The sequence below is a fragment of the Gobius niger genome (genome assembly GCF_951799975.1).
Source record: "Gobius niger genome assembly, chromosome: 4".
NCBI classification, from domain to species: Eukaryota; Metazoa; Chordata; class Actinopteri; order Gobiiformes; family Gobiidae; genus Gobius; species Gobius niger.
Window position 1 is genome coordinate 19,503,594 of NC_136855.1, and position 22,663 is coordinate 19,526,256.

Consider the following 22,663-nt stretch of genomic DNA (forward strand, 5'->3'; position numbering starts at 1 on the left):
TCAATCCAGCAACAAGCAATCAAATATCCAATGGTGCAAATTTGTGCAAATTAAAACACATTTTCAGAGGCGCATGGATTTGACAAAAAAAAATCAAGGTGTCTTAAATTAACAAGTTTGAGGTTTTTTGTAAACTAAAATATCAGTTGTGATCAACAAACCACACACATCCCATAACTTAAATGCCTGAAAAACATTACATCATTAACTCTCCTCTTTTAACTTTAGCTTTCTTTGTTACTGTTGGAACATCATTCTTCACAGTATGCAAAACCAGCCTTGCAGAATTAGGGCAATATCGTCTAGTGATCAAACTTTTTCAAAAACACTCAATAGCTGAACTAAAATCAACATATTTATGTACTTAGAGCAACCAAACTGAACATGTTTCACCAATAAAGGTATGGAAACTTATGCGGGAGGAGAATTTAAAAAGTTTAAAAGCAGTTTTATGATGACACCCAATTTTTGTGAAAAGATAAACATTTTCACTCTGATGGTTCAAAGTCAGCTAAGGGCAAAAATCCATTCTACTATGATGGACATATTCCCAAAATAGTGTTAAGTAGAATGAAATCTGAAAGCAACAAATGTCCAGTATTCAACAGTATCTGCCTTGATTCTAATCCATATTTTATTTTACACTTCTTTTTGTAGTCCAACAACAGGTTTCGTCATTGATAAATATTTTTTACTGCTCCAAGTGTCCTCCATTGTCCAATGGAACAGGTTAAAAAGGCCTTGCAATGTGGAGAGATTGTCCCTTTGACACAGAAGCAGTGCAAGCGTCCCAGCTTCAGATTTCAAACACTATGCTATAACACATTATTCTGCTCTGGGGGGCTTTCCTGGTGGCCTGGAGGCAGATCCTGGTTCGTTTGGGGCACACCGTGCAGAGCAATGTCCAGGTTTGGTTGTTGAGCCTGAGCTGCTTCTGGGACGGCCTGTTCTGCAGCCTCATGCTCCTGAGGTTGGACTTCTTGATGCACTGCATTTTCACCAACAGGAATGGCTTCACCTTCAACTATAACAAAACCAGAGCAATATCACATTTACTTGTTTGTGGAATTAAGCGATTTTAACGTTTCTAGAAACTTGCACTTACCGTGAACCTCAGGAGGGGGTTCTATTTTCTGTGATTTAAGGCGCTCCATGTGCTCGACAGCCTGAGGAACAATATATCACGCTTGAGTTAGGCTAAATATACAATTTGGGTAGGTATTGTTAAGCCTGAACTGAATTATTTCTCATAATGCATTCATGTCTGGCACTGTTTTAGGTATGACCTTTGTTACCTGTTGAAGCTCCTGTTTCTGAGCATTGAGCTGTTCCTGCTGTTTCTCCAGTTCATCTCTCTGTTTCTGGAGATCAACGGCCTTCTGGTTTAGATCCTTTTCTTGCTGAGCCAAATGGTCTTCAAACTCCCTCATTTCTTCATCAGTGTAAGCCTGGTTCTGCTCCAGGGTCTGAACAGCACAAATGATCAACGTGAATATGTGACGCGTCTGGTGGTTTAAAAGGTCAATATACAAATTATTGATGTACTGTGCGTCACCTCCCAACTGTCTGGCTCCAGAAATTCTTTTTTCTTTGTAGCAACCAGGAACTCATCTAATGAAACAAGTCTATCTCGATTTGTATCAACCTACAGAAAATAAAATGGACAGAACACCCAACTTATTTAGATTACTTTCAACGTGACTATTCCTACATTACTTATAAAGCGTCAAATAACATTTCTGGACAAATTAAGTGAATATAAGCAATATATAGCAATATACAGTCTATATAGCATATATAAAGAAGCAAAACATGTATGTGGATTACTGCATCACTGTGCAGTCATGTTTTTTAAATAATTATACCTCATTCATAACGTGCTCTCTCATCCGTAAACGCTCCTCCTCCATCTCCACCATATCATCCTCCTCATTTGCAGGGTCGTAGATTTTTTCCAGCTGAAAACATAGAAATTACTCAGAATTTAATTTCAAATGAGAACATTATGTATGATTTCAGAAATACCTCCTTGGTGAACAACGCCTCCAGTTCCTGGTCGTCGAAGAAGCCATCCCCATTGGTGTCTGTACAGAGAGGAAACAGTCATTACGATCATAATGAGTTTTCAATAGGTTTCCATAGAGGGTATGCACATACGTCATTTTAATTTTAACAGAACCATAGTTATTACAAACTGAGTCGCAAAATCAAATAACTTCCATAACACAATGGCACCACTCAAAATCAAATCTAATAATAACAATTTTGCCACTCACTGCAGAACGCTATGACATCACGTGCATACTCTCTATACATTCAGAAAGAGAGACAGTCTTCTAAATGTTATAGCCCAACTCATTTTCTTATGCTACATCGCTTTTTTTCCACTACCCAGTGTATTGTGAACACGTACAAAACGTACGATTGTGAGACCTACAAATGATCTAGGGCTGCAGCTACCAATTTACTGATGGTATTTGATGCCTTCAACAAGAATATCAGGCACAGCAGCATTTAGAACAAAAAAAAAAAAAAGGTTTCTTGTTCAATAGAATGTTACCGTGAATGTTGAAAAACGTTTTTGGGTCAAAATCTTCCGGATCAAGACCATCTGCTTCCTCCCAGACTTCCTTAAATTGATTTTGACTGCCCTGTAATTTAAAAGCATCACAATGAAGGAACCCATTAAATGTTGACTGTGTTAGCGGTGCCAGCTTTGCCTTACTGGATGGTTGACTTTGGGGTGATCTGCATGCTTTTTCTTCATCTCCTCATAGTGCTCCTCCTCTTTTTTTCTGTCCTCCTCGTTGAGTGTCTTCAGATGCTCACGTCTGTCATGCTCCTTCATCATCTCATAATTCTTGAACTCCTCGTGCCTGTCCTTGTCATAGTTCTCCAGATCTTTTGTAGCCTTTAATGCCATAGTTAACGATCAAGAAAGAAAATGCAGTTTTAAAATCATTTCAACCATTTAAATTTACATACAGTACCTTCTCAAAAACAAAAAAATAATTGTCGTGATCTAAACACATTTCTAGCATCTCAATTCTTCACACAGAGAACTTAATAAGCACGCTGTGCAATTTTCAGGGAGCAATACTGCAAGCTTGCTAGTTCATCATAGATAAAAAGGCTTTATAATTAGATGCATAGTGTACAAACTATGGGTCTCATTCGCGACACGTTCTTACACACACATTTATTCTTAAAGCCTTCTTAGAAAGGTTTTTGGCATTCACAAAACTTGTTCTTAGTTGAAAACATTCCTCATTAAGAACAAATCCTAAGAACAGCCGTCCTCGCTCTTACACAATCATGCTCCTGATGGAACCCAAAATTCTGAGTCATATGTAGTTGTTTGTATTTGTATCAATTCCAGAAAACATGTAAATATAATTATAATAAATTACAGATACCCTATTTATTCAGAAATTATTTGTTACTATCATTTTTATTAATCGCGAGTAAAGTACCAATGTGTTACTGCTAAAACCTTTAAATGCCGCTGTTTATAAATAGCACTAAATGTGCCCCGTATTTACGTTATTTGTTAAAGACGAGCTTCGGCCTGGATCTTTCATTTGATTTTGATTTGATTTTTGATTTTAGTTATTATATTTACATTGTTTACATTATTTACATTACATAGTCACAGAACAGAAAAACTCAAAGGGAGTAGGCCGAAGCAAGAAAGCTTATAGGTGCCTACCCCGAATTCAAGATTAGTTTACTTTTCAGCTGCAGTCCCCAATAGGGGTGATAATAATAGTATTACAGCAGCATCTCGTGTTCATGAAATAAAAAAATCATTAATACCGGAGTTATCCAGGCACAAAACACTCTTACCAGGCACATGGACAGCAGTAGCGTGCGTGTGCCTGTTTGAGTTCAAGTAATTAGTGGATGACTAATAATCTTGCAACCTTATTTTTTAGAAACCGGTTCCCCCTCCTCGTTACGCGGGCAGATCGCCACGCCACTGCCGCCGCATCAATTCAAGGGACTGACCCTTAAACAAACTGAAGGAAAACCCTTTCGTGATGTACAGGTTGTGTCTATGTAATCATTTTGTAATGTTATTATTGATTTGGGTGGGTCGTTGAGTGCAGGGCGCCGATGCCTGAGTTTTGTTGGTTATTACTTTTGGATTTGTGTTTTGCCATTCGTATGCTCCTCTGGCTGCCTGCTGCAAATGCCACTTAATCCTTATATGGTGAATCAGCGGCGGAGACATATAGTCCTCACACACACGCACTTCCATGTTGATATTTACCAAACTCAGAACACAGGTACGAAGTATTTTCCCTACTTCAGAATGTGTCGTGAATCTGGCACAGTTTCCTGACAGACTTATTTTCAACATGTGTCTAATGAACAATACTGAGGGATGTTTTTGTTTTAGGCTGTGTCTACAAACAAAATGCGTTTATCTCGATCAGACGAAAGACCTCGGTGATATTGTCATATATCTTGGCTTCTTGCGATATGGATATTGTGTCACCTAATATCGCGTTATAGCAGTGTTTCCCACACATAGACTAATCTGCATTGCCTCCTAACCTGTGGAAAACCCTGTATAGTAATATATTATTATTATATTAATATATTAGTGGGCTGTGGACTGTGCATGTACCGATTTGATGAGACGATCCAGGTCCTCCACTTCAAACGTATGAGGGTTCATGTGGTTCAAGTGCTCAAACTGCTTCAAAAGTGCTTGGTGGTCAACTGCTATGTCTAAAAACAAAGTAAAAAACAATTAGATTTAGATAAAAAACTATAAACAATAACAAGCCTTCAAAATGTCACACTTACCATTCCCGCCTTCAATATCTTGTTTAGCTTTAATGAGCGTCCGCAATCGGTTCACCTCCTGTCTCTTCAATTCGTCTAGTTTTGTTCGGACATTATGACTGACAAAATCTAACTCTTTGGCGAGTTTACCTTGCTAACAATAAAGCGACAAGAACATCAGCTTAGTGAGAAACATTACAGATGCTGGTGTTAAAGGAACACGACTTACTTTAATGTCCTCCATGTCTGTGTTATGGAGCTTTTCTCTAAAATGTTGATCCTTTTCCAAGAAATCAATGACTTCTCTGAGGTAGCGGTCATAATGGAGCCCAGTGTCCTATGAAAAATCCAGATAGTTTTTATTATTGCATAAAAAAACAATCCCAAGACATAACATCTCAGCCGTTCTGGGAATACAAGGGCTAATTAACACATACCACAAATGCCAAGCTTTATAAGGAGAATAGACAACTCTCGCAGGTTCTGACAAAAACCATAACAGAGACGTTTTTGCTTAACATATCCAGTAGCATATCAACTTTTGAGATAAGGCTCAAATATGAACTGATAAACTAAGCTAGAATCACATAGTGCATTTCCAATCATGCTTGTGGGGGGTCTAAACTACATTGTTAGTGGGTTTAATGCATAATAACACGCAATAACACATTTATAGACAGACAATTAAGCAGTTCTACTTGCAGATGCACTCACCACACTGGCTGGAGGAGTTTCCACTTGTTCTGGCTCCTTCACTTTAGTCTTGTCCATGCTGATGGGCACAGGCTCCACGCACATCAGCTGAAGCAGCATCACAACCCAGCTGATGGCTAAGGCCCAGCACATCTGTAGGAGAGATGCCTATTAGATATAAACAAATATAAATAGGCTCAACTGTGTCAGCTGACGGGAAATGGAGACATGAACAACGTGGCCTGCTTTCTAATTTATTCTTCCTCATCTTTCTCACTGTCAGCATAGATTGAGTAATTGGCTAATAATAACCACCCGAGGCTTGTTAGTGTTGGCTCGCCAACCGGACGCGGCTTACAGCACCTGATCCGGCATAGGATGACTTTTCTCTTGGCGACAATGGATGACCATCAAAGCTACAATGTGAGACGTTTGCTCTAATACTTGTTTACTCACTTTTATCTGAATCCCAGACCCCATCTTCCCTCTGGTCCCTCCGTGTGTATCAGAAACGGCGACAGCTACCCAAATGCGCGAGCCAGCCTGGACCAGCACGCTCGGCTGTCCCGCACAAACACAAAACCCATTGGTCTGTCCCGCAGGCCGTCCAATAAAAAAACATGTTAGGCTGCACGGAATCTTACGTGGCGACATGACGAGGGCACGGGTGGGCGTTTTTGTTGGTTCATGAAATCGATTGTAGTAAATTGTGAAATAGGAACAGACGGCATCGGATCGATATAGAAAAACGCCATTTAAATGGATTGATTCAGCTTATAAGATACAAATGTATATAGTTACACAACCCGACACAACCTTATCAGACAAGCATCAGAGTGATAGTCTTAACATAATTTTCCTGCAGGTATAGGCCCGTGCATTCTCTGACATCAGGCTACAGAAGGTGCGGAGACTAGTAATTGTCACGAGGCCTTTCCTTAAGGTGTGTAAGCCTAATTATACCTGACAGCAACTGGTGTCGTGGATGCCACCGGTGTCCGCAAAAACATGCTATTATCTTGGCCTTTAAATGATGGTCTTTGATTTATCCAATGACGCACAGCAGAGGGTGCTGTTGTGAAGTTTATAATTAACTTATTCAATGTCATAATAAATACATTATGTCAGAATGGCCCGGTGCCAATACCCAAACGAAATGCTTTGTAAATGTATGGCATACTTAATAATTATTATTCTTTAATCTTAAATTGGACAGTGTGTTGATTGTGTAGTTATATTTAGAAGCTCAGAAACATTGTCCTGTGTGTTCACTAAAGTCCACTGTGCACTGCAGGTATATGGTTGTAAATTGATATTCTACACTGCTCAATTAGCCTATAAGATTGTTCAGGGAAATATAGCCTGCTATATGCAATTAAAATTAGTCTCCACTAAAGGCAAGGGAAAAGAAATGTGTAGGGGGCGGGGGGCATTGTGTTAGACCCAATATCGTCTTTTTTTCTTACAAACAACTGTAAACCAACTGTAAAGTGTGAATCAGCAGCAGGGCTCTCCGAGGAGAAGACAATAACATTGAGTCACCTTGGTGCATTGTGAGCCAGTGGCAGAGGCAGTCATCAGCAGCAGTACACTGCAGAGCGGCACTGGCCAGCGCATCAGCTCTGAGTGTGTATTTGAGTGTGTAAATTAGTGTGGATAAGTGGCTGTGTGAAAAATGTTATAATAAATCATTGCACGGGAAAATAAGAATAATGGCTGACTGGGGCTCTCAGATTGGACTGCAGTGTGCGTACATACTGGATGATTGCAGGTGTGCCGGTCTGAACAGAGATGCAAAAATGAAGTTATTGGAAATGCTGATTTTTATTAAGCGAATCGGGAGGGTTTCACACAGAAGTCTGAACTTTGGAGAAGCAATCATACCAAATTCAGCACCGTCCCACAGCCTGTTCTCAAACTGTCCCTGGTTCCCTTGTGATGTTTTTTTTTTTTTTTTTTCACTTTTTAGTTTTGTAATGCGCTACAAGATCAGAACTCTAACTTTTTTTGTCATTAACCTGTTAACTGCTTTGGGTAAGGTTTAGGGTTAGTTATTTTCTCCAATCATGCATGTCCAAAATCTCAAAGCATATTAACTGCACCTTGCAGCATATACCAGTGTGATACCTCATTTGAAAGCCAAGACCTTCTAGTTTCTAAAAACATGTGTTAGATCTTTGTGAGTGAAACACAACTTACATCACACTTGTCATCCCAACCCCTGACCTTAAACCTAACCCTAACTTCCTCATCAAGGGGACTCAGAAATGCTATTTTTGCAGTTGGCAATCACATAGTATGAATTTGGATGAGGACCAAACCTAAATCTCATATTTGTCTGCCTTTAGTCAACATCATGAAGATGAGCTGGAGTTGTCCCGCTCCCAGTAAAGTCTAAGGAAGGGTGAGCGGCTCACAGCAAACACACATCTGTTTGTTTGTTTGTTTGTTTGTTTGTTTATTTTTAATATGTATTTTTCAACAATTAAAATACCTCTAAAAAATGAAATCCTTGTATTTTATTATATTTGTGGGTGAAATATTACATGGAGTATGGCTTTAAAGAACATGGTAGGTAAAATAAAATAACAATCTCCCTTTAGTACTCCTGCTTTGAACAAGTGTTTCCCCAAATGGGATGAGAATCATCATTAAATATTTACAATGTTGTCCGATAGGTAGGCCTATGCTGTGCACTGCATTATGTCTGCAGAAAAAAGCTGAAAGATTTTTAAACATTGTGCTAATGAAAATTGTTCATGAGGACGTATATTGCAACAAAGCTTTGTTATGACATTTAATCTTACTATGAACTACAAACTTCATCTTTTGAACCCGTCCTCAAACATTGCAGGACACTCCTACTGCACCTACTTCTTTCATCAAAAACATTTGGACGAGTCTGACAATCGCTCACGTCGGGGCGCGCGCACCGTAAATCTTATGACACTATTTTTCTAACTTAAAATGAACTTGAGGTCAACTCTCCCGTGTTGATGACGCTTCACATCCTTCGCACTTTGGCTGCTCTCATCTCTGTTCCGCAGTGTGGACTTGTCTACATTCCGGGTTTACCATCAGCCAGACGGTGCGCTAGCTTCGGGATAACAGGTTAGCAGCACCAGACGGAGGCGCGGAGGAAGTCGCTGTCTCCAATCCTTTCCCTCTGCGCTTTTGTTCCCGTCCCCTTTAAAACTATGTAGCCCTAGCGGCGGTGCTATGATGTGAACTCCCAGGACAAGTCTGTGAAAGGGAGAGAGGGGGGACAAATCGAGCCCGGAGACGAGAAATCATGGCGGCACCTCTCGGACGGGACACCTTACCTGACCACTGGTCGTACGGAGTTTGCAGGGACGGCAGAGTTTTCTTCATAAAGTGAGCTCGTTGTAACCCAGAGCAAGTTCATGTTTCCTTGATTACATCGCGCTTATTTGCAGGTTTAGTTGTTCTTTTATCACCGTTCAGTAACAGGTGTCTTTCTTGCAGTGATAAAACTCACACGACTACTTGGCTACATCCGCGCACTGGTGAACCTGTTAACTCGGGCCATATGATTCGCTCAGGTACGCCGCAAACTTGTGTGATTTTTTCCTTCTGCTTGTTGGTCATCCTAGGACGTTTTTGCTGCGGCATTTTACGCCGGCGAGTTGCAGAGTGACTGTTTATGTTGCTGTTGTAGATCTACCACGAGGATGGGAAGAGGGATTCACCGACGAAGGAGCCAGCTACTTCATCAAGTGAGTGGCATGCGCATTGTTGCACAGTGTGACCGTGTAAAATGTAATCCGGGTCTTAGAGAAATGCGGGCGAAGTGCGTATAATGCTTGGTTCTTCTTACACATAGCACAGTGCAGCTGGCACGTGAGTGTAGCTTTTGCCCAAACCTTAGCCAAAGTGGATTGGGAGAACTTAAACATGAAGTGGCAGATAACACGCAACATATTGATTTACTCTGGGGTGTCCCATTGGATAGATGCAAGCAATTATCTGCCCGCATTGTAACGGGGAAGGTGGCAGTGCCTGGCAGGACAGAAGGCTATTAAAATTCTCCTCACATCGTGCATGCAGGACCTCTACTCTCTCCATTAGAAAGGTGTACAGCCTGTGTGTGCGTGTGTGTGTGTGTGTGTGTGTGGCACTAAGACTGTAAAGGTTGTAGTAGAAGGGTGTGACTGTGCTGACAGTGATGCATGACATGATTGCGTTATTGAAGCAGAGAGGACACAATTACCAAAGTCAAAAATGAATGTGTTTTGCACCATGGGAGAGTTATTATATACACTCCGTTGCAAAGTGCCAACCCTGTGCTATATATGTTGTATGTGTTATGTCTGAGTCATAAAGCACATACCTATGGCATTATTACACTGCAGTACTTCAGGTGAAGTGGCCAGCATTGACAGGCCACTTACACATACTTACAGGCTAGTTTACATTGATTCACTGGTTGCTTCTCTTACATTATAGCGCTAAATACAGTATGTGTTGTCCTTTTTGTGGCTTTCTATCCATTGAAACACAAGTTTGCAATATTAAGTTTACAATATGATGTGTGTTTGTGTCAATGTGCTCATATTTTGTCTTAGAGTCTTATTTATGCCAATAATACAAATATGCTTCATAATATCGAAGCTAAATTTACAGCCTAGTTTCCATAATTTGATTCTAAAAGTATATTGCGATAGCTTCATTATGGTTAAGTAATTCATAAGATCATTTTAGTTTCATAAACAGTTACTTAACTTTACTATTACAATCAATTAAATGACTGTCTTCCTCTATAGAGAAGACCGACATTAATCAGTTACCAAAGTTAATGTAAAAATGTGTCTCTTTTTTCTCAGTTTGTTTGATACATTGCATAAAGTGAGTTACATTTTGCCCTTGTGTGATGTTTGCTAACAATGAATCAATTATGTGTCCCAATATGATTTGTAATAGCTGCAAACTATCACATACATATTTTTAGCTCCTGTTTGTCACTGTCATTTTCACCCTCTCTGAAATGCTTTGAGAGGAATGCTCAAGAGCTAAAAGCCTGCAACTGTGTAATAAATTACAATTACCTACTTGGTTTCTGAACGCAGGGAGAATAATAGGTGTTCACCTTTACCCAGTGTAGCTTGTCTCACGTTTGAGCAGCACCACAGTGTTGTTATGTGTTTTAGTTTGTTCCATTTGTCCCAGACAGAAGGCTTGTGTTGTCGGTTAATATCCCCATAACTTCAGCTTTTTGAGTTTCTTTGTCTTACTAAAAATCTGACCTGTACACAGGACACCAAGTTTGTGGATGGGATATATACGCTTTGTGTGTACTTGTTTGTCTAAACCTAAATCAGTCACTTGAATTTTGCAGGCTCATTTGTTGCTGCAGAGACTTGTATTGTGTGATGAATAAAAGTAGGCCTAGTGTTTATGCAAGTACTTTGTGTTTTCACGTTGCGTGTGAGAGGAGAGAACAATGCAGCCCTGAAGTTGTGTGACATATGGGTCCTAAATGTCAGAGATCCTAAATAACTCAACTATTTGTAGCTCATTTGACTCAGTGAAAGGTTCCCTCCTTCCCCTTTCATTGTTGTTTGTGGGTTAATATGTTGGGGTAAGATTAGGGACAGGGAATAGTCAGGGACACACCGCTACATAGAAGTCGATTTGGCGACTGCAGTAAATTAAACCACATGAGATCAAATGCCAAATGCAACTAATTGCTTAAACACCCCATCTAAAAACCTTATGTTCATTGTTCATAGTTTGGATAAATTTACTGGCAGTTGCTGTGAGAAATTGCAAATTAGAGCTGCAGCTGCCTGACCTTCACACTACGGAAGGTTGCAGGGATGAGTCCGTACATCATTCTGCAGTGATGAGGCAGTGTCATTTTCACTTTGTAATGGAGCTTGTCTCTTGATGTTTATCTACTCATCCATAATAAAAAATAATAATATCTTGCATTTTTGCCAGGTACTACATCAGGGCTCCGTGTAGAACAACCTCTAAAAGAGCTATCTGGATCAGGATTTATATATTTTCAAAATTCTTGAAGTGATTAATAATAAATATATGCTAAAGCTGCACATTTCTTTTTCTTTTTTCTCCTCTAAATACCAATATCTCTTTGTTTGTGGAGAGAAACATTGCCTCCTTCCATGAGCACCATTTTTTGCTGGATACCAGAAGCTCCCTGTTCTAATTTCTACTAAGTATCTCTTTGTTTGTATTCTCTAATTTCTAATATGACATGTAATTCATCACCAAAACCGTTATTGGCACAGAGATGACATATTCTCATTTTTATTTCCAGTCCTTTATACCTACCACTAGGGATCCTCGTCTTATTTGTTATGAAGTTGCAGATGGCTTACCTGTATCTAGGGTTTTCACAAAGCAAATACTATTCAAATTCTTTTTTCAAGTCAATATTTGGTTCACCTCACGACTGCTATTAACCCAAGTATCACATTCATTTCGGAGTGCTGAGGTCTAAACTACGGGGCTATAGTTATTTATGCATAATAAAGAAAAGAAATCGGATAGAAACAGGATGTTTTGTTGTTTGGAAAGGACAATGTAAAACCTAAATAACGTCCATAGATGCAATCGTTGTGTTTTTCTAATTGCAACCTTTCTACTTGTGATTTCGATTTAATTGTGATTAATTGTGCAGCTCTAATGTAAGTTGTGTCAGTGTCAGCAGCCATTATGCATATGTCTAATTTGCATGTGACCCGAAGAATAAAAAATACAGCAAGGAACATGATTCGACTGCAAGCTATGTGCTAAAATGTACATAGCAAATGGAATAGGACCACTGCGATCTGCTATAATCATTATGTACTCAGAAAAGTACTGGGTTTACGTTAGTTCAAGCTGAAAGCAGGAGGCCTTTAGCACCAAGGTCCTTATTTTGTGCTTAGTTTCAGTCTAGGATTTTTCACGGTCGGTCCTTGTTATGAGCCAGTGCCTCTCAATAAACTGGTGAGCTGTCCAAAGAGCGTGGCACTGAGGCCGGGCCGAAGTCCACATGGTGCTGCCGTGACAACGCCGGGCAGATTTGGTCGAGTGCTAACGTTGGAATTTGGTCTTGATGGAGCACAAAAGGATTATTGTTCGGCCGCAGTGGTACAACACACATTTATTTAACCTAACTACATATCACAGACTTCTCCCTGCTTGATTTAACTTTTACTCTGTAAGAAAAAAAATGGGAGTTTAATAAAGTTTGAATTTAGTCCGGACATAATACACCAACTTTAATAATAGATCAAGTCAGGAGGAGGTACAATTTTCACATTGCTGTATTGTTTTGGTTGTCAAAAATGATTAAATCCGATCAATCTTTACTCCCAGTTCCATTGTTTGTAAGCTTGGATTGGTTTCAGCTTGAGCTTTGTCAGTTTAAGAAAGCCATTAATAGTAAAGTAAATTAAGTGATAATAACGGCAAGGTGAGTGAAGTGTCATGCCTAACGACACAACAACAATGTGTACTGGCAACATCTGGAATTTGACCACCTGACACTTTGCCCCTGAGCCACTGTTCAGGCCTTAACTGTGCAATATCACTTCCAGTTGTGTTTGCTTTGAAGCCCAATAGTGAATACAGTGAATACATGAATGCAGCATGCGCTATGCATGTGAGGCAGTATTGGTTCGAATATTCCCATGTTGATGCTTGGAAAACGGAACTTTTTTTCTGTCTCCACATTTTACTCCATGGCAGACCACTAGAGTAGAAAAAAGTGCAATTCTATAGCTCCCTGAGGAAAGAAGTGACCCCATTGAGGTACAAAGGTATCCTGTTGAGGACACCGTTCACAATGTTGAATCGGATCACAACGCTGTTGGGCACTCCATCAGGAAGTGTCTAATATCTGTTAGAACTATAGTAGTGTCTCTCAGATAATTATATGAATATCCCACAGAAGAAAAGGACATTTACACATTTACATAAGTTATTCATGATATGTTACTTTATTTACTTTTTATGGCAAACGCAATGTAAACAAAATGTACTCTTGTTCACTACATATTTATTTTTGGACACTGCAGTTGTACTGTTTTGTGCAACTTGTTCCTTTGATAAATGTTTGAGCTGGGCATTTTCTCCCCTATGGCCAGGTTGTTGGCGTACACAGGAAGACTGAAAGGAAACAACCCATCATCATCATTGCTTTTAAAAAGTACCCAATTTTGTGAAACTTTTGCAGGTCCCAGCATAGGCCACATTTTTTTCAGTTTTATGACTCTGTTTTGGTGTTGCTTGAGTTTGGTTGTAGTTAGTTGCATTTTTCCAAGCTTAACACAGTAAAATTGCCTAGTTTATCAGTCTATATTGGAAAGTTGAGAATGTTGGTAAGACACAAATTAAATCACAGTGTTGAATACAAATCAGAGGGAGCGCGTACACAACAGACAACGCAGGTGAAAATGGCACCACTCCATTGTCTGTGGGAGCTGGTGAGAGTGACAGTAACACAGCTCTTTTACACATTATCTGTCGATCTCAAGCAGTCGTGTGCGTGTTATATTTTGTTATGTCTGTCCAGATGTCAGCGCGAGTGCATGTGTTACAGTGCTGCTGCATGGATGTGCCTTTAATGCAGCCATAGATTCTCTACATGATTAGACTCATCAAAGGGAGTCTCTTGTCACAGATGGTTCACTTAATAAGATCCCAGTACACTACCAGAATGTGTGTGTAAATATTAATGGCTTTCCTATCAGTCTGCGTGTATCTCAATAAAAGTGCTGAATAGTGTTGTTTGTATTGGCTTTTATAGTATTGTTGAAACATGCCGTCACAACCCGTCAACCAGTGACCTTCAAGCTAAAAATAAAGGCTCTCAAATGGTCCTGTCAGTCTTGACAGGAAAACAATCCTATGCATCCCCATCCTGCGGTGCTGGCTACAAAGAAAGAAACAGACATGCGTTTGCTTCAAAATATACAGTCGACCAAACCACATGCATCAATGTATTGTATTACATAACTAATGAACAGATGGTGAGGGTCGCACAGTACCCCTGTGTGACCCTCACACAGGGGTACTGTGGCTGGTAGAGACAAAATATGTTAGATAGGGCAAAACTTCTCGTTTCTGTTTTGTTTCTAAATGATTGTTTTACTGGGCACAAATACAATGGCTTGCATTTTAAATTGAACTCTCCCTAAAGGTTTTTGTTTCAAAGGTACTGTAAAAAAAGAAAGAAAAGTTAAACATTCTTATCATTGCGCCACAGTGTTGTGTCTGTCTTCTCTCAAAACCGTTTCCTCTTTCTAACACACACCAGTAGCTCCATGGGACAAGACAGTTTCCTATTAATCTGACTGACATGCACATGACACATGACCTCACCTTGAAACACAAAATCTTTGATATTGACTAAAGGGAAGATAGCACAGATGCTGACAAAGCATGTTAGACGAAATGTATTTTAGAGCACGCTCTTTCAGAAAACTTTTAACAGCATTTTGAAAGCAGAAATTCATTTGACTATTGATTGTACTTCAGACTTTCGAACAGGGGTGCCCAAATTTTGGTGGCTCTCAGGCTTCTTGTTGAATTGGCACATATCACCAGAGATGACACTTTTTCCTTGATTAAAACCTCAAAAACAAACATTTTGTGATGAACTGGCATTATGATTTCAAGCATAAAAAGAGGTGTGGGGAATGATTTAAACGGCTTTTAAGGAAGTTCACTAGAAGGAAGTTCACTCGCTACTGCCACCTCAGGTCTTATGAGTAACTGCAGTCTCTATGTTGAGCTTGTGCTTGACGCTGGAGACAATTGGTATTTTGGCCTGAAATACCAACTTTTTTAGTGACAGTGCAGGCTTTTAACGGCAGTTGTGGTGAATGGGTCTGGGCTCATTCTACACCTTAGGACATGCAGAGGGTGGAAAATACATAATTTTAACATTTTTAAATGTCCCTAGTCACTTTAAATGTAATTGAAGGTTTGACTGTGCTGTTTGTGGCCCTCCATACTTTAGAATTGATTTTTGGCTTATGTTGGCCTGTTGGTTTTTTTCACTTTATGTTGCTGTGTTTCGGTGATCTTTAGAGACAGACCAGAGTTGCTCTGCTGGTGGTTTAATTATCTGTGTTGTCAGTTTGAGTTCCAGTTCCAACAGTTTGCTGACTGTCTCTCCCCTCAGTTCACTCTGTCTTGTGCTAAATTCATAAACCGTGTGAGCTGAATACATTTTTGTAGTCATTAATTCGTAGCCTGGCCATTGAAACAATAGAGATGGGACCATCTTGCTTGTGCCCACAAATGGAGTTGGAGGTTAAAGTATCCGACTGAATAATGACCAAGAAACAAAGAGTTGTTTGAAAGTCTGGTACAGTGGGCTCCTGTTGTGCAGAAAAGAATCCGCCTTGTTCAGAAGCACAATATCTGTCCCAAAAGATCAGTAATGAATACATTAGCCAGCAGGCCTGAGGTGGCCTCTCTGATCATATACATTACCCAGAATGAGCTGCTCAGTTTCCAGACAGTGTGTTCAGGAAGACCAGTCAGAGCTGGAGCAGGAGGAACAGGACAGGGGAGATGCCAGAGCCGCGATGGGGACGTGCTGCTGCAGCTGCCTGCCTCTTAAAAACACCAACTCCGACCAAGACGAGAAACGAGAGGCTGCCGAGCCAGAAGCCAGTGATTTGGAGAGGGAAGAAAGGCAGGAAGAGACCAGGTAAATTATATCAACAACCTCGTGTAATTTAAGGTGCTGTTAAAAGCTAACCATCAGTTTCTATCCTCGGTAAAAGGTGTCTCGGAAGGAACAACTATAACTTAGATTTTCAAACTTCCTCTCAGTTCATATTACTGAGGGAGACACCTCTGCTCCTGAGCCAATGCAGTGGCTCTCAGGGGAAAGAAAGGGTTCGTCCACCTTCCCCTGATTGAATTCAGATGACATTTTTTTCCTGCCGCATTCTGTCAAATCCTGAGTGTGAACTGGAGGTGCTGCAGAGTAAAGTAGGTCTCGCTATTCCCTCTCAGCAGATGGGTGAGGAGTGATTACTTAGCAGCTTCAGAGGTGGAAGATGGATGGTTTATGAAAAGAGGAAGGATTTTCATCTGCTAAATATGACCAAACAAAGCCAATCAGTTATGTTTATACTTTGTCCTTGTCTAGCATAGTTTATCTACTGACCTTTCGTTTCAAGAAGATAAAACAAGGTCATCTGTTGATTTCAAGAATGCTTTTTAAGCAGTCAAATACTTTATTCATGTTGGTAAATCACTAAACTGTTGTCCTTTAAGTCAAATGTTGTTAAATTCTCAGTCATCCATGTGGTTTATTCAAGTCCAGTTGTCTTGTTTTAATCTTTTCAAGATTGTTCATTTACTTATTATCGACTACAGCTATGCAATTATTCAGAATCGCAATCAACCTCAGGCTTTCTAATCATAACAGCCAATTCAGTGGCTGCAACAGCACCTTGTTTGGAGTTTTTGGAGGAGTACAAAAGAAACATTTTTGTGTGTGAAATGGCATTCACCCATTCAGACTTAGTTCAGACTGAGGCTCCATTTACAAGGTCTCTGTTATATAAGTTTATATTAATACAAATAGTAACAAGAAAAATCATGAATCTCAAATTACAATAATTTTCTGCTGCATCGCTCAGCCCTAGCACCTACTTTATTCAACAACTGATTGCTCAGTTTCTCTGTCAAGTGAATAGGCCTTGGTTGCTACCTACAATTCATTATACTGTTAAACTTAGTTGACATATCCTGACTTGCACTGCTGATAAGTTCACAAACTGAAAAGCTTTTAGTGCTTCTCTGTATTTGAACTTTTGCCACTTTGACCAATGATGTGGCAGTGTACTGGTGTTTATGGCTATGTTTTAATGCTGACATCAATTTTGCAATTACCAAATGACTAGATGCGTCCTGATTAGATTTAGCAAGGAATAGTTACTCATCCAATTGTTGGCAAAGTATTTCTGTCTTGTGCGTGTAACATAGAAGTCACGTTTGTTTGTCAATTTAGCATCATTTGTGTAATTTCTGAATAGCACGTCAGTAATTTCTGATACGGAGCTGTGAAAACTGCTGTGAACCGCCTGGTTGATTTTTGCTGTTGTTATTAATAGGTTATTGAGTGTAAAAAGATAAATGAAAAGCACCAAAGCTCCCAAGAGCAGGTTTGGAGGTTAGAGCAATTTCACCCACTGCAGCTTTTATTGAGCTCATTGACCACACCACTGTGGCTTTACCCAACACTCTTATCACTGGGTCATTTTTTATTCATGATTCCAATTCTCCCAAATATAATTTTACTCTAAATGATTATTAAAGCTTCAGTTGTTTGAGCCAAAACATGTTCCTTTCTTCTGTGTTTGAGTTGGGTCTGTTGAGGGTAAATGAGTGGAGATGCTATTCTGTGTATAGCCACTAGATAATGCTGTTGAGTTTCAATTTATGACTTTTGTTTTCATAAATATGACATGCTCGTGTTGTTTAGCCTCCCTCAGTATTGAAGACTTTGAATACAATAAGTCAAACCGTTAATCAAAATAAGTATTCAGTTCAACTCAGGCCCACGTCTCTGGCAAATGTTGAGATTGCAATTAGAATTTTAAACATATCCAGGGCATATCAGCGTTTGAGAGATGACTAAAATATGAATTGTTAAACTAATAAAATAATCAAGTGGGTAATATTGAAATGCATAGACCTATTTAGAAATGCTTGTGATTACACTGTGTTTGAATCAAATACAATACATGAATCACATCCTACATTATTGCATGTGATTCAATTATTACAAGAATTACATGCATTTCAAAATAGGTTCATAGATGTCTAAACTACAGGGTTGGCAGGTTTTATATAAAACCCCAAGGAGAGATAAATACTACTACACCTTCTAAATACTGTTATTTGTAAAAAAGAAAAAAAAAAGTACAAAAAAAAGAAAAGCCCTACTATTTTGCATTGTATTCCTTATCAATATGAATATTATATTTTTTTATGATTCCTATTGTCACATAGTTGTGTAAATGTTATATACATAGTTCTTGCCATAAGAATAATCCATCCATCCATCCATTTTCTTCCGCTTTATCCGGGGTCGGGTCGCGGGGGCAGCAGTCTCAGTAGAGATGCCCAAACTTCCCGATCTACACACACCTCCTCCAGCTGTTCTGGGGGGACCCCGAGGCGACACCAGGCCAGCTCGGAGACATAGTCCCACCAGCGTGTCCTGGGTCTTCCACGAGGCCTTGTCCCCCACTCTTTATTAGCTGATAGCAGCCATTTGGAGCATGGCATAGTCATCAGTCTGCTCAGTCGTTGGGTCTCAGCCCAGGCTTGACTTCCATTTCTCATGTGATGCTTTTTCTGTAGTTTACTTCATCAGCATTTGAGATATTTTTAACCAAACTTTATTATTATTATTATTAATAATAATAATAATAATAATAATAATAATAATAATAATAATAATAATAATAATAATAATAATAATAATAATAATAATAATAATAATAATAATAATAATGAATACTTAACACTTCAAGCACTTTTCAAGATACTCAAGGATGCTTCACACAGAGAACGAAACAAAAACAAAACAAACATAAAGCCTTTAGATACAACTTTTTTGTTTTCACACTAATATAGATGTTTGTGTTATTGTGTCGCCTGGGCACTAAAGATAGAGTGAGGTATGAATGTTGACCTGGCTGTGTCCACTGCTCATATCGACCTAAAGCGCCTCATACACTGCTGGGCTCTTATCTGTAAGTGTCTGTCCATGGATTATTGAGCTATAGCAGCATTGCACACAGACAGCCACTCTGGTCTGTCGTCCATCCTCTCTCCTCTCCTGTCCTGTCCCGGCTGGGATGGGATCTGATAATGAGGACTAAGGAAAGCTCCGGTTGCACTGAAAGACCGAAGGTCAGCATTTAAGATTGACTGGACAACTCAATGTGATCATAACTTCCTGTGTGTGGTTACCCAAATGATAGAAAGCTCTAGACTGCGGAGCAGATGAAATACTTTAGCCTAATCTTCGCATTTTGAGGGGATTGAACAGTAGTGCATGTGCTCCTGCTCCATGGAGTGATAGTGGGCAGAGCGTGAGGGCTGAACCAGCATTTATTCTCCGATCTGACACTGCTCCCTGTGCCCTTTAGCTCATCCAGCGACTGGACACAAACTACTGCACAGGAAACTGCTCATTGCATTTCATCTGATTTCACACAATTGGATAGCTTTGGTTTTGACTATAATCTGGTGAGTAGTAATTTAAAATAAGTTGTGTGTTATGTTGCTCTTGTTCAGAACCACATTGTGCATTGGTAATGTGTTGCTTTTGCAAATAGGTCTACTACTCTGTTACGTGAGAATTGCTCTACGCTGCATTCATTTGAACTGTCAGCCGAGCTTTATCTCCCAGGGCTGAAATGGGATTTCCCTTGTAGCATAGGCACTTTTAACACCCTGTAGCATGCTAATGTGATCTGAAGCATGAGTAGATAAATGAGAAGGAGCAGGAGAGGATGAAAGTTGGGGAGATCAGGGAAAACAAGACAGATTTATTACCTTGTGTGTATGCGTGCAATCTGTGCATGTGTCCAAATAGTGCAGGTGCTCAGAGTTTAAACTGCAACTTGACTTGTGGATGCAGAAGGCATTTTTCATCAGCATCCCCCACTGTCTTTATTAGCTGATAGCAGCCATTTGGAGCATGGCATAGTCATCAGTCTGCTCAGTCGTTGGGTCTCAGCCCAGGCTTGACTTCCATTTCTCATGTGATGCTTTTTCTGTAGTTTACTTAATCAGCATTTGAGATATTTTTAACCAAACTTTATTAACCCATGCAATTTGAAATATCTTCACCTTATAAATACCTAATGCTAATGCTATCATATCTCTTCATCAAAAATGTACATCCTGCAATGTATTGTCATGAATCATAAACGTTCGGAAACATTTACTTTTTCACTTCATCACATACTTTAGATCAGGGACTATACAGAGTTTAAAAATGTTAAAACTAGGTATTTTCCTCCCCCTACATGTTCCAACAATGTCCTAAGGTGTAGAATGAGCCCAGACCTATTCACCACAACTGCCTCTAAAATCCTGCACTGTCACTCAAAAAGGTGTTAATTCGGGTCCGAAGTGCCGTCATGCACGAGCTTAATATAGAAGCTGCAGTGACACATATGACCTGAGGTGGCAGTAGTGAGTATAAAATGGCCAACTTGCATCTAGCCCCTTTAAGGATAACCATCTCTAAACTGACACCACTGTTCTCATGGACGTGTTGTTTATTTTTGTAAAATGTATTTGTTTGTCAGCCTCAAAAACAGATATTGGCCCGGCCGCCAAGGCAAGTGTACAAGCCCAATGGGGCCCTTGGGTCAGAAATTTTGCCCATATCTGCTCTAGGACTTTGCTAAGACCAGTGTGTTTTTTTTGTCAGAGTCAGAATAAGAATAGTTTTTAATCACCATTGTTTGAGAACAGGTTCACAAACTAGGAATTTTCTCGGTGCTGTAGCAAATAACACAGAATCTAGATAAAAATAAGCTATAAAACTTTAAACTATAAGGCTATAGGGGGCATTCATAAGTATATGAAATAAATAAGATTAATAATAAAAGGTAAAATATGGTAAGACAACAATTGACATAGATCAACAGTGGGATTGTATTTACAGATATGTAGGTATATGAAGTGATAAGGTGATGTAAAGGGATAAAGTGATAGCGGATCTAAGTGTGGACACACCACACATTGCAACAGAGCAGATTACATCCATGGGTCTGTGCCTAAGTTGACAGACAGTAGTCAGTAGTCACAAGTTCAGATGAACTCCACTTCTAGGCTACTTTTCAAACCTTCAGAAAAGATACATTGACATTATGATGTTATGTGATGCTTGCTGTATAAACAACCAGAATAATTATCATTTGAGATCCAGAGGCATTAGCAGGCATAACACGTATTTGCTGTATTTGACAAGTGGATCTCACTTGGTAGAGTGGCATGTGCCAAATTACGAGGGGAGTTGAGGTTTATGTCATCTCTGGTCACTCTGCTCTCATTTATCATTGTCAAACACCTATTCCGTCTGTCCGTGAGGTGAAATGCCTTAAACACATGCCCACGACCAGATATATCAGTTCATTATTTTGTTGAAAAGAATGCATTAAAAGCAAGCATATGTCCAGGGAATTGTTCTGATGTCACAGTGACGCTGAAGAACACACTACATTAGCATTGCAGAGCAGCGGTGAGGTAGGAAGGGTACCACCATGGGGAGGTGCTGCAAGATAATGCAGGTTATAGTTATAGCTTTGTACTTGCACCTGTGCTTTTGGGGCTGATAGCATGATGTATTGATGACGTTAGCTTAGCTGGCCTCGATAATACCATTTAGAAGTCGACTGCTTGAGGAGACAGGGGACACCTCAGAGACCGCATGTATTTTTAGCTCCTCCTCAGCGTCAGAAAAGCGGGAAAGAGGATGTTTGAATGAATCAACACCACAGCGGTAAGCAGAGGACGTCAGCAGAGCAGCACTAGCGGCCAGCTGAGAGGAGTACACAGGCAGCACAGAGAGGAGCAGAGCACAGCAAATCACAGACCTGCCGCAAACATGTTGGGCCAACCAGGACAGTCTACTTTACACGTACGGCACAGGAGGCAACCCGTGCATCGGTCAACGCACAGGTTGTATGCCTACTACTTTCCTGGTACATCTGCAGGACTGCTTTGTAAAAATAGGCTAAGGCTCATTGTGCTATAGTGCTGTGGAATGCATGTTGTCAGTTTTGAAAGTAGTGAACAGGCGCAAGGGTAATATAGGGGCAACACGCTAAGTGAGGCTGATCCATGCTTGTATTCAAGGCTATTTTGAAAAACCAAACAGACAGTGTGCTGGTGGAATGCCCCGAGGGAATGCATCTAGCATAGTGTAGTAATCAATGTGTATTTACAGAAATGGATGGACAAAGTGGAGGGGGAGAGTGAGGGGCTCACTGCAGTGCTTTATGTTCATAGGTCACTGACCACTGTGTTGATGTAAGCAGAACTATGCTCACTCAGGCTAAGACTTTCTGGTTGTAAATGCAGGACTCATAGTGTGGGTACTTAAGAGTGAAGAGGAGCTTTGATGCAGTCCCCCACCTTCCAGATAGTG

General features: G+C 39.9%; 2 protein-coding genes across 15 annotated transcripts in view; one reads left to right on the forward strand and one right to left on the reverse strand.

Moving 5' to 3' along the window:
- Window positions 1-44: 44 nt before the first annotated feature.
- nucb2a (nucleobindin 2a) lies at window positions 45-6,042 on the reverse strand. Its single transcript, XM_079555563.1, has 13 exons — window positions 5,944-6,042; window positions 5,509-5,640; window positions 5,024-5,131; window positions 4,816-4,948; window positions 4,634-4,737; window positions 2,726-2,911; window positions 2,561-2,651; window positions 2,026-2,084; window positions 1,866-1,958; window positions 1,556-1,645; window positions 1,296-1,466; window positions 1,106-1,166; window positions 45-1,024 (listed from the first exon to the last, which is right to left on the reverse strand). The coding sequence occupies exons 1-13, from the start codon at window positions 5,965-5,967 to the stop codon at window positions 816-818; spliced, it is 1,461 nt and encodes a 486-aa protein (XP_079411689.1). The 5' UTR covers window positions 5,968-6,042; the 3' UTR covers window positions 45-815.
- A 2,451-nt stretch (window positions 6,043-8,493) lies between these two features.
- Window positions 8,494-22,663, forward strand: part of plekha7b (pleckstrin homology domain containing, family A member 7b) — a 65,897-nt gene continuing 51,727 nt past the window's right edge. For 2 of the 14 annotated variants that reach the window (XM_079554980.1, XM_079554973.1), the window contains exons 1-3: window positions 8,495-8,862; window positions 8,974-9,050; window positions 9,167-9,224. In XM_079554980.1, coding sequence (XP_079411106.1) covers window positions 8,780-8,862; window positions 8,974-9,050; window positions 9,167-9,224 — 218 coding nt within the window. In that variant the 5' untranslated portion in view covers window positions 8,495-8,779. Of the gene's footprint in view, window positions 8,863-8,973; window positions 9,051-9,166; window positions 9,225-15,934; window positions 16,181-21,732; window positions 22,195-22,663 lie in introns of those variants that run through there. The other 12 variants (XM_079554975.1, XM_079554982.1, XM_079554974.1 and 9 more) reach the window with 9 other exon arrangements.